The sequence below is a fragment of the Schistocerca gregaria genome, chromosome 4, assembly GCF_023897955.1.
Source record: "Schistocerca gregaria isolate iqSchGreg1 chromosome 4, iqSchGreg1.2, whole genome shotgun sequence".
In the NCBI taxonomy this organism is placed as follows: Eukaryota; Metazoa; Arthropoda; class Insecta; order Orthoptera; family Acrididae; genus Schistocerca; species Schistocerca gregaria.
This window is the reverse complement of record NC_064923.1, coordinates 718,237,304-718,250,046: the sequence shown is the minus strand read 5'-3', so window position 1 is coordinate 718,250,046 and position 12,743 is coordinate 718,237,304. Positions and strand designations below refer to the sequence as shown.

The following is a 12,743-nucleotide window of genomic DNA, read 5'->3' as shown; positions in this document are numbered from 1 at the left end:
CAGTGTAAACTACTCGAATGCAGGTTAATTCACAGGCGGGCATGAAATCGGGATCACCTCTTAAAAATTAAAAGTGAACAATAATATTAAATCAATCTATTATCTGCTTAATTAGTACAAATATGCTTACATTTACCAGCACTCGCAAGATGTCCGTCTAGACGCAACAAAGAGAAGAGAAGAAGTAAAGACGACTAAAAAATCAACAAAAGAGCGTATCTTGTCGTTTCTTTAGGTCATTTTGTTATATTTCTTTGCCCTCGAAATTTACACAGAGAAATTATTATAATACGGATACATGAGATAAATGGATGTTCGCCTGAGCGGCTAGTGTCCATTTATTATTCAGTTTTTAAATGCCTCTTCTTTATAAATACTGTGGTTTTATTTATTTATTTATTTATTTACTGGGTCGGTATACTACGTATTTAAAACTATTGTTTTATTCAGGTGTGTAAAGTAAGCGTTGTGAGTTGGTTACGATGGTATCGTGTGATGTTTCAGTTCCTGCAAGGCATGGAGGGCTTCATGCTGGTGGTGACGGGCGCGGGCAAGATCGTCTTCGTCACGCACACCGTCGAGAAGCTGCTGGGCCACACCCAGGTAGGGCAACTCAGCATCAGCCAGCTTTGCCGCTGCTCCTTCCCATGCTTCGCGCGTGCACGCGACCTAGCTCCTCTCATGTACAGCGATAAACTGCTATTAAATGTGTCTGCGTTCTAGAACGTGGAGTGCCTTCTCTGATGCAGCAGTCGGAAGTTAGGAAACAGTAAGGGAAATCTAATATACTGGAGATATCGAGGAATAGTGGAATACTCCTGGAATCCTGACAGACTCTGGAGGGAGTGCCACTGTTCTGAATCATTTGGTTGAAAATCATTATGTGGTTGTGCTTCGGAAACCATCGATTGTTGAGTTGCGTAATGGAAGGTGAAGAAGGCATTGAATTATTGTAGGAAACGGGTTGTAATATGGATCCGCAGCTTATAAGAATTGCGTAAAGCGTGTCATTTACCATACGAGGTGTTGGGGAAAAACACTTCTGCAGCCATAACATTGCAATGCTGTTCGAGTTTAGGGCAATATCAACTGGGCCGAGGAAGGAAGCGTGCTAGGGCAGTCTGTGTAGTTGTGCAGGGCCACTGTTCTCGTGTGGCGTAGTGGTTAGCGCTTCTGCCTAACGAGCAAGAGACCCGTCTTCGAAACCCGGCCTTGATACAAATTTTCATTCATCGCTTCAGCCTGCATATATACGTCATAGATGTTTGAGACTTAAAAAGGTCTCTCGAACCGTAAAGTTTCATTTCAATTTCTGTAATGTTTGTTGCTCGACTCGCGCTAACTGATATCTGTTATCTTCGTTAGTGCATGTGAATCTTATGCTGAATATTCCCCTGTAGCATGATTTTGAGGAACACTGACTGTAGTATACCATAGCGTGCGCGTGAGATTTTGTTACGTAGTTGTGATTTCGTTGTTCACATAAAATCGGAAGAGATTTTTAGTTCCGTAGTACGGATCCATATCACAACACGCGTGCTTTGAACATCGGGGTTCAGTATTCAGGCATCTGTTGTGCTCTACTAATTTCGGTGTAGAGTAATACTTTACCGACCTATGCAGCTCTTCAAAATAAACAGTGACCATAGCGTGAAGAGCGACCGGTTTGAAATGTGATGCATCTTTGCTTTCTAAGTCTGCTGTATTTCATTCCAGTGTTGCGCCGGAGATTTCTCACATACAAGGTTTCCCAATAGGAATTATAAATATTCAGGGGTATGACAGGAACGCTCATTTGAAGCAAAAAACGTCATATGAACACGTGCCCTATTCCGAATGGTTTCCGATACGGGCCCCATTAATATACGTGACGCGAACTGTTTGATGACATCATGGACGCTCTTGGTCTACTTACAGGACGCTCAGCACTAGATGTTTTCCGAAGAGTGTACAAATGCATTCAAACTAACGGAGTGATATTCGTACATTTATTGTGTACGACAAATTGTTTATGGCGTGTACGACAATGCTTACAGGTGAATGTGTTAAAAATACGTATTTTTCAATTGATACTTTGTAAAACGCATCTTGTAATGATTGCCAACTGTTTGTGGATGAGTACATGTGTAAACCTGACAATGTATCGAATTATACAGAAAATAAATAACATTGTACGTTAAATGTTTTCTATATCGAAAACCATTCAGAATAGGCCGCATGTCCATATGACATTTTTGCTTCAATGATCGTGCGTGTCTTATCCCTGAATTTTGACCATCCGTTCGTGTACACCCAGAATGTACTCTAGGTCATCGCACAATCAGTTTTGTTTTATCAAGGTCTTCAGCTTATAACTTACAAATGTGATCATGAATGTGTAAATCCTGACTTAACTTTGAATAATCACTAAAAAGCGATGTAGCAGCTCAGAAATTTTCATTTGCGGCCATAAAATCAAGTAAAGTAAAACTTGCTATCACGTATGATGAATTGCTTCAGGGAAATTTGAAAATTCATCTTGGAAAAACCTGATGGAACAAAGTCACCACATTGCAATATTAATTTGACGTCATTCGCACCATCGTGTGTTGTATCCAGTGATTTACGTTAGTTGTCATATGCTTTACCACGCCTGAAAAAAAGGTACAAAGAAAAGAAAGCATAGAATTTCTTCTGCATATTTACTTCACTGATGAAGATTGCCTACAACCTGCAATGCCAGCTAGAATGTCTTTGCAAAGAAAACGTACTGCAGTAGAATTGATTTGCTGAGGGAGCAAATCTAGGTAGAGAAGTCGAAAGTGGTAGACAAACTTTGTTATTTGGACCCTGACTTTGCTAGAAGCGAAGAGGATATACATTTTGTGATCAAAAGTATCCAGACACCTGACTGAAAATGACTTAAAAGTCCGTGGCGCCCTACACCGGTAATACTGGAATTCAGTATGGTGCTGGCCCACCCTTAGCCTTGATGACAGCTTCCACACTCGCAGGCATACGTTCATTCAGTTGCTGGAAGGTTTCTTGGGGAATGGCAGCCCATTCTGCAAGGAGTGCTGCACTGAGCAGAGGTATCGATGTCGGTCGATGAGGCCTGGCACGAAGTAGGTGTTCCAAAATATCCCACAGGTGTTCTACAGGATTCAGATCAGGACTCTGTGCAGGCCAGTCCATTACAGGGATGTTATTGTCGTGTAACCACTCCGCCACAGGCCGTGCATTATGAACGGTGCTCGATTGTATTTAAAGATGCAATCGCCATCCCCGAATTGCTCTTCAACAGTGGGAAGCAAGAAGGTGCTTAAAACATCGATGTAGCCCTGTGCTGTGACTGTGCAAGGCAAAACGAGGGGTGCAAGCCCCCTCCATGAAAAACACGATCACACCATAACACCATCGCCCCCGAATTTTACTGTTGGCACTACACACGCTGGGAGGCATTCGCCATTCCCACACCCTGTCATCGGATCCCCACATTGTGTACCGTGATTCGTCACTCCACACCAAATGAGGCGTCGTTTGACATTTACGGGCATGGCGTGTGGCTTATTGAGCAGCCGCTCGACCATGATATTCAAGTTTTCTCACCTCCCGTCTAACTGTCATAGTACTTGCAGTGTATCCTGATGCAGTTTGGAATTCCCGTGTGATGGTCTGGATAGATGTCTGCCTATTACACATTACGATCCTCTTCAATTGTCGGCGGTCTCTCTCAGTCAACAGACGAGGTCGGCCTGTACACTTTTGTGCCGTACGTGTCCCTTCACGTTTCCACTTTACTATCACATCGGGAAGAGTGGACCTAGGGTCGTTTAGGAGTGTGGAAATCTCGCGTAAAGACATATGACACAAGTGACACCCAATCACCTGACTACGTTCGAAATCCGTGAGTTCCACGGAGCATTCCATTCTGCTCTCTGACGATATCTAATGATTATTGAGGTCGCTGGTATTGAGTGCCTGGCAGTAGGTGGCAGCAGAATGCACCTAATGTGAAAAACGTATGTTTTTGGGGGTGTCCAGATACTTTTGATTACATAGTGTAAATTGTATACTGGCAATAGCAATAAAAGCTCTCCCCTGTGCATGTTAAACAGTGTAGAGAGGATTAGAATAGAACCTTTTGAAATATGGTAATACAGGAAAATACTGAAGAATAGCTAAGTGGTTTTGACAGTCAGTGCCAAGCCGAATAATTGCTTACAAAGGTGAATAGTAACTATGCCTCGCAAACAGGATGGCGATCAATCTAGACACATGTCAACATTGGCCAGAAGACGTGTAGGTGGGATGAAAGAAGGTTGGGGAAATGACAGACCGCTCGATATTTGAATAGGAGCGATACCACTGTTTAGCGATATTGGCAGGAATGGATAAACCACGGCCGAACACAGCGTCAAGAAGACAACAGAAAGTGAGGGTCAAGCAATAATCAGAGAGGCTCTCAAAGAGTCCGGGTTTCATCATCGTCATCGTTCCGACGTGCAAACTGGTACCTCAGTGTCCACGAGGACCACTAATTAGTGACTCAGAAATGGGGGGGGGGGGGGGGTCACGGTGTGCCCTGTGCGCCAACTACCATTGACATCTGCACACCGACAAACGTGTTTGCGGTGGTGTTGGGCACATTTGGCCTGGAATCGCAGTGAGTGGCGTAGAATTGTCTTCAGTGATGAATCACTCTTAGAGTGAGCCCCGATGATTAGTGAAGACGTGTCCGGAGATTCCCCAGACAGTGGTGGGATACCAACCCTATTATCACCCGCCATGGTCTGGGGTGCCATTTCATTTCATAGCAGGACCTCTTTGGTTGTCCTCTGCGGCACCTCTGCAGCACAGTGGTATACCGACGATATTTTCCACCCAATTTTGTTGTCCTTCATGGCAAGCCACCCTGGGCTTACAGTTCAGCAAGATGATGCCTCCCCGCGCACACGGCGAGTGTTTCTACTGTTTGTTTCCATGCTTGCTATACCCACCATTGGACAGCAAGATCGCGAGATCTCGCCCCCAGGTGAGGACGTTTGGAGCATTTTGGACAGGGCCCTCCACCCATCTCGGAATTTTGACGATGTAACGCACCAATTGGCACGATGTTCCTCAGGATGACATCCAACAACTCTCTCAATCAGTGCCACGCTGAATAACTGCTTGCGTAAGGACCATAGGTGGACCAGCGTTACTGATTTGTTCAATTTATGAAGCTCTTTGTCTTAAATAAATTATGCAATTTTTCTGAAATTGTAATGATTTGATCGTCTACACGTGTACACCACGTCTACCTATTTCCATTCCAATCGGGCAATTCCTTCGTGGTGCACCTTTTTTCGTCTTGGATTGTATTTACTTCACCTCCTTAAACTCCCTGTGTACAAGCGATATTGGTGCTAAGTTTAAAGGCTGACGCAATGCTAATTTACCTGTGCTGTTAGAAGATGCTTGGGCGTATATTGAGTATTATTGCGTACTCAGTAAAGAGGCCTGACGGAAGCAGTCAGGGATTTTTTCGTCGTCGGCTTTGCATAATCGTGCTCCCAATCTCAGAGAAAACGACGGAACGAGTTCCCCCTCGTCAAGTGGCTTATGTGTTTATTTGCAGCAGAAAAACACTTGACTACGGTATTAATTGCCAACCAGCCCCATGCTTCAGTAAGCCTTTTAATTGGGAGCGTGAAGTCCAGGAACTGCATAGATAATACCGCGCTAGGTCGTTGCTCATAACTGTGTGCCGTTCATTAGACCTTCAGGCGCCATAATGCCCTTGCTGTTTTTTCAAACCGTTCTGAGGCAATTCTGGAACGATGGTGTGTTATGATATCTTGCTGGAGATGGGGCATCCTGTGAGATGCTGCTAGAGAACAAAGGGATGCATGTTATCGGACATTACCTTTGTGTATCGTTCTTCGGCGACAGACGATGGCAGGTGTATCAGGAAGTCACTTTATTCAACACAAACATCTGCCTGAACGGTGCCCTGTTGTAAAAGCTGAATTCATTGCCGCATTTGATTGTCATTTGGCTATAACAAGAAAGTCATTTGTGGGAAAATTTAACGTCGAAGGTAGATTTAAGTGTTAGGAAATCTTTTCTGAAGGTATTCGTCTGGCGGAAGGGAAACCGGGACGATAGTTCAGACAAGTAGCGAATGGAAGCTCTTAAAACGTTCTGCCATAGAAGAATTCTGAAGTTTAGATGGATAGGTAGGATAACTAATGAAGAATTGGTGAATTAAATTGGGGAAGAAGAAATTTGTTGACCGAAATTTGTTGCAAAACTTGACTAAAAGAAAGGATCAGTTGATAGGACACGTCCTAAAGCATCAAGGACTTCTTAATTTGGCAACGAAAGATGTGCGGGTGTAAAAATTGTGGGCGGGGACCTAGGCGTGAGTAATAGTAAGTTGGTTGAAATGGATTTAGATTGCAGTAGTTATTCGGATATAAAATAGACTAGCGTGAAGAGTTGTATCAAACCTTTCTTCGCACTGAAGACCACTGCAACAGTAGACGGGTGTGTATGATGCAGTTGTTAGTGCACCCAATTTTGAAAAGATAGCTAATCAGTCAGATGTTTTGTTTCAGCATAAAAAATACTGCAGAGTGAGAGACTCACCCAACTGCCAACAGTAGCTCGCAAGGATCGCCGACCATGCTTCGCGGTAAACTGTCAGAATGCGGAATAGGCGGTACGAACCGACCTTCTTCATCGGTGTGCTGAGCCTCTTACTTGCTACAATAGCCTTCTGTTCCATTTTTCATATTTTGCCCACTGAGTTCGCATCTGTTATAGTTTTGCCGATTACTGTTATGATCATAGGTAACGTTTATTAAGGATACGAATAGATGGCGCTTTCCCCGCATGTACGTGTGGAAGGTAAGATATTTAGTGGCCACAGGTTTTCACTGTGACACAAATAAGATGTAACTTGAAACTGACCAAGAGCACGAAATTAGTTTACAGCAAACGCATGAAATAAACTGACATGCCGGATAATCGAGTTTTCTGCCGGTTTTTCGTTTCGTTCTCGCACGATATTTCAAGAGCTTGACTCGCTTGCTCACCTGGTGCTTCCCTTGGAGCACCTGAAGAAGACGGCGAGCCACGCCGAAGAATATCGTGCGAGAACGACGCGAAAACCGGAAGAAGATCCGATTATCCGACTTGTCAACGTATTCCTGGGAAAGCATGGAGAATTACATACGCGCCACGGCCTGTCTTTCACGTGGGCCTTGTTCAGAGCCCTGCATGAATTATATTTCCAGAAAATAGGAACTACAAGTTGCCGTAATGATGACGCTGTTCAAGAAATGGAGGAAGATTATAAACCCTATAGACGACGGAGTGTGTAGAAACGCAGCTTAGGCTCAGATTATGGACGTATGCGCAAGAAAACAGTCTGCGTCCTTAAGATGAAGCACCACGGCATGTGGGTTAAGCGCTGTGTAGGGGAATCACGGGAAATCAAAGTTTGGATGTTGCCGTGGGGATTTGATTCGGCTGTCTTCCCGAATGCGAGCCCAGTACCTTACGATCACGGACGCTGCTTGGATAACGTAATCTCTGATTACTTACCCGTATTTCTAAATAAAGTGGCTTTACTTATCTAATGACACTTATTCGTAGAACAACCAGCGGAAAAAATGCTCCTGTCGGAACACAAAAAAGGCGAATTTGTTCCCTCTTTAAAAGAATCTGCCATAAAAGTGGAAAACTAGCAGCGTAAATAATCATTCCGGTTTCCTCCGAAAAAGTTTTGTATGCGAACATATTCGCGCTCTTTTAAAATGGAACATTCTAAATTCTTTTACCCAGTCTTTCTTTGTAGTTAAGCCTTTGTACTCAACATCTCCGACCACGTCTAACGCAAAAGAACCGCCCCATTTGTTGAAGTTGCCCGGGCTGAAAGAAGTTTGTAATGTTTATATTTTGACCCTGTACTGTAGTATAGCTACAGTATGCCCCTTCTGCTGATAGGCATACAAATAATTGTCGTGCACGGACCAACTCATCTAAAGACAGATGTTCACAGAACAATTGTGAACGGGTACATGTTGTTCATCAGGAAGGGAGTGAAATCAGGGAAACCCAAATAATCTGCAGCTTCGCCATCCCCTGCGACGCGGAATCAATTAGTCATACAAAATAATGAATAGGAGCTTTTTTGTATGAAATTTAATGTACTTTAATTTTTTATTAGTAAGCATTTAAGCTAGAAGCTGCGGATTTCAAGTTACTTAAGAGAAACGTAAAAAAAAAAAGTTTTCAAACGTTTCCCAACCGCCACGCTCACACCCTATGCTGGGGGTTTCTAGTATGTTACTTATGACACTCCCTCGTACTTGCCACTACACGAAATTTTTCCCCTATTCGACCTTTCTTGGTCTTCGCTGACCGGTTATTGCAACAAGCGACAGGTGAATAAAAGTCTCAGACAAGGATGTAGGTGTGATGTACATCTTTTAGAAGAGATACCACCCAAATCTACGAAAGTATTGGCACTTCTTTATTATTATTATTATTATTATTATTATTATTATTATTGTTATTATTATAGATGCCGTGTATGTTAAACTTCCAAGTAACACAAGGTAAAAAACATACATACTTCGTAGTGGAAATAACAGCATGATAATTTTGGATTTTCAAATGAAAATGAGTGTTGATCAGTCTGAATTGTAATAAGATTTCGTTTGTGATGTTGTTATAGACGGTTAATTTGAAAACGAGATTTCTCGGCAGCTGGGGGAAAGCGTTCCATAAGACACAAAACGGCTAAAAATGTAAGTAGAGCAGTCCGCAGCATTGGCCTTCTGAATCCGGACTGCAACCGGGTTAGTGAATCATTCACTGGGCGACCTCTGTCCAAGCGGTACAGCTAGTAAGCTGATGTAGATATAAATACGACAGATGGGTATTGATTTTATATCTTAAGAGTTATTTACTGTGATGCAAAAACATTTTAAAACGTGAGTAGTTCCTGTAGCACAAAAATGAAATGGAAAAAGTCATCCCGCCACCTACGATTCTTCCGGTGTGATACAGTAGCAAAATTACTGCTTCGTGATGTATGGTACTCACAGAGCTGTACCTGAAACAGGTAACAGAATGAAAGCAGGAACTGAAGAAGAGACAAATTGAATTTACTGTTCCTTCTCTCTCTCTCTCTCTCTCTCTCTCTGTCTCTGTCTCTCTCCCTCCTTTTTTTTCTTTTTTTCTTCTTGACTGGTTTGACGTCTCCTCCACAGTTACAAAAATGGGTTAATTTTTTCATTTCTACGTGCGAAATTCCCTCTAAACGTTTCTTTGCGTATTCCGATCCTAGTCCGCCGTTACAATCCACTTCTACTGCTCCTCGTAATGGAAAGATGACAATTCCCGCTTGCCTTCCCTCACTCGCACTATCTTACCACTTCTTCTGGTAAAGACTGCACTTTGACTTCGTTCTTCATCCGTGCTGTTAACATTTCTTCGTTTTGTATTTAAGTATACCCATGTAATTTTTAATATCCTTCTATAGCACCACGTTTCAGATGCTTCTATCAACCACCATTCCAGCGGTTATCAACGTACGCTTTTGTGGTGATTCTCGATTGAGATGTACCCTGTTCAATTTCACCTACTGGAAGAAATTTACGTCGCCAATATTTGGCCGGCATGTGGCGCGGAGAGGTGGCGACTTAAGAGTTGCTGACCGCCAGGCGATGCGCTAGTGTGGATGGACTTCGGATTCTCCCGGCAGCGGCGGTGTCTCTTGACGCGAGGGATGTGACTAATGAGGGAGACAACACTTTTGTATGAACTATGTTCGGGAAAAACCTTATGACTTCCGTATGCTCTACATCTGGTTGAGTCGCGTTTGATGAAAACGCATTTTTCATCCATTGATGTACACTGCGTAAATATTTCGATTTAAAAAAAAAAAATTTGTTATTCGTTTCGCCATTCTCTAAGTTTTCTTCCTGTAAATATTTTATATTCATTCCTTTTATTTTTAGCTTACAATTTTCTCCTCTGTAAGATTGTTATTATAAGTGATGTCGGTAGGGAAGAAATATACAATTGTACAGCTGATGGCGCAAATGTGCCTTTTTCAGAGTAACTACTAATTATTGCTAGCATACTGGGAAACAGTTGTGTGTGTGCAAAATTGATAGCACAGAAAACACGTACATGCACGGCCCATTCATTCTTCACTACTGTTCAGGTATAAGGGAGCAATAATAGGGGATATAGACGTATACTACGAAAGGTATCGAGAATAGTCACAGGATCGTTGGACTGATGAGAGAGCGTAACAGGAATGTGCAAAAATTTTATTTGACAGACACTCGACGAAAGACGCTGTGGACTTAGCAAGAACCGGATTTTTTTTTTTAATGAGAAACACCTTGAAGAACAGCGTTCCAGGGCAGAAACTACCAATATCCGTACATATCGTGAATACAAGTTTAGGCAAATAACAGTCCGCAGAGAGGCGTGAAGGGAATCGTTCTTAGCGTGCCCCATCCGTGAATGGAACGGGAAGTAACATTTTAACATTTAGAAGTGGTACAGTAATAAGTATCCTCAGTCACGCACTTCGTGGTAGATAAAAGTGTAGATTTTCTCACTTGATGGTCCAGACCCACGCGAAGGTGACATCGTGTCTTCGGAAACCGTACTGTTCGGGTTTGAAAAGTATCACTATCTCGAATACGTCACAAAACACGTGAAATTTCTGACGAGAAACTCTTTAATAAAACTTCTGCTGATTTCTCATTCGGAGAAGTAAAACCCCTCTCATAATAAACTTAAGTGTCATTGATTGTGCATGAGCTGGATAAAAATTAATCATGCTAGGTAGCCGAATTTCCGAACAATTGGTATTACTTTTCCAATTATTAACTTGCTGTCGGGCGGCGGTGTAGGGAAGTAATGAATTTTGGCGTATAAAACGCGCAAATAGTCTTATACGCCCTTCGTAGAACAACTACGAACTTAACGCCAATCTGATACAAGTTTTGTTGATCACGTTGTGTTCGCAAGTGTGATAAAAGTTTTGTTCATCCCGTTGCGTCCTATTCGTGTATGAAATTCCTTGGTTTGTCGCCACCCTTCGCGAAGTGGTCTCCTCCAGTAGCCGCCACGTGTTGTCCTACGTTCTTGCGCTCGTTGCTCTGGGCACTTGCACGGATTGCAGCGTTTGTCAGTCCCCACACAACACGTCGAAATCGAACGGTACTTGTTTTGCCTGATATTTATAGATATTAAGCAGTCATTCGGATCAGTTTCACTATAATTGGAAACTAACGGTCTTCGATAAACAACTTTACAAGTCGTTCTGTTATTCGTCCATGAAATCCACGGCGCTGTAGACGTCGGCGCTCAGGTTGATGCCATGTTATTTTTATGCCGTGTTCATTGACTTCAGTGAGGCATTTTGACACAGTCTCGTAGTGCCGTTTAGTGAGAGAAAATATGAGCTTACACCGATTGTCGGACTAGATTTACGAGTTGATTCAAGATATCCATGCAGACAGACCTCAGCCCTTCACTCTTAACGGAACTAAACGTACATGTAATTTCAAGAATAGGATATTAATGAAGTGATGTGTTAGACAAAGTCGGAAGCTCCATAAAGTTGTTCGCAAATTGATACGGTTGTCTGTAACAGAGTAGTAATGCCAGAAGAATAGCGATTTGCAGTAAAAGCTGCAGAGGATTGATGAATGGTACAAGGATTAGCAGTTGACCCTCAACGTAAATGAATATAACATTTTGCGCAACATAGGAGAATAAATCCACCACTGCACGGTTTCACTATTGATGACAAATAGCTGGAAACGCCAACTACCGTAAAATATCTTTGAGTAACCATCGGAGCGACCTTAAGTGGAATGACTACATACATAAATAGAAGGGAAAACAGATGCAAGACATATTCGTAGGAATTAAAGAAATGTATTTCATTCATGAAAAACGTGACTTACAGAACACTTTTTCGACCAATTCAGTAGGTATTAATAGAAGTAATAGGGAAGATCCAGCGAAGAGTGGCGGTGGCACCTACCCACGTTTAGTGAGAGTTTTAAAAAGTGACTTTACAGACTGAACCTATATGCCTGCAGGCAGGCAACTGGCATCGATGGTGTGTCAAGTGGCTGCCTACCTGCAGGCGCCTGGGGTTGGTTCAAAGGTTTTCTGTGTAGCCACAGTTTTAAAATTCTCAATAAATGTGGACATGTGCCACCGAGGGTACTGCCTCAGTAGGTGAGCTTACAGGGACTCATTACCTTTTTTTTTCACTCTTGTGTCAACGTCGTACCTCTCTGTGATCACACCACAGGACAGCATGAAACAGAAAGGTTCAAAAAAGTGTAAGCAGCCTTTGCTGCTTCAGATCAAGTTCAATTTTCGTGTAATCGGTTTTGAATGGTCCCTAGTGGTTCCACCTATAAGCTCCCATTTCACTGGAGGTTATATGGGTTAATTAATGATTATTATGTTACAATCCTCTTGTTGTAGTTGACCGTGTATATCGAGACTTCGTTCATTGTTAAATGCAATGGTGTGGTACGAACTGATGGAGACTCATTAGGAACTGGTAAAATTTAATTTATTTCATTTATCCCACTGCACAAACATAAACACACTATTATTCAAACTGTGTGCCACTACTATTAAACATAGAGATAAATCCTTGGCTACGCAACCGCCTCTGGCTCACGCAGCCCACACCTTCCACAGCCTCTGAACAACTGCTT

General features: G+C 42.6%; 1 protein-coding gene across 14 annotated transcripts in view; it reads left to right on the top strand.

The window, feature by feature from the left end:
* The window catches only part of LOC126267043 (uncharacterized), a 1,079,001-nt gene that overhangs the window by 911,868 nt on the left and 154,390 nt on the right, over nt 1-12,743 (top strand). For all 14 annotated transcript variants that reach the window (XM_049971866.1, XM_049971859.1, XM_049971858.1 and 11 more), the window contains one exon: nt 505-603. In XM_049971866.1, coding sequence (XP_049827823.1) covers nt 505-603 — 99 coding nt within the window. The remainder of the gene's footprint in view (nt 1-504; nt 604-12,743) is intronic.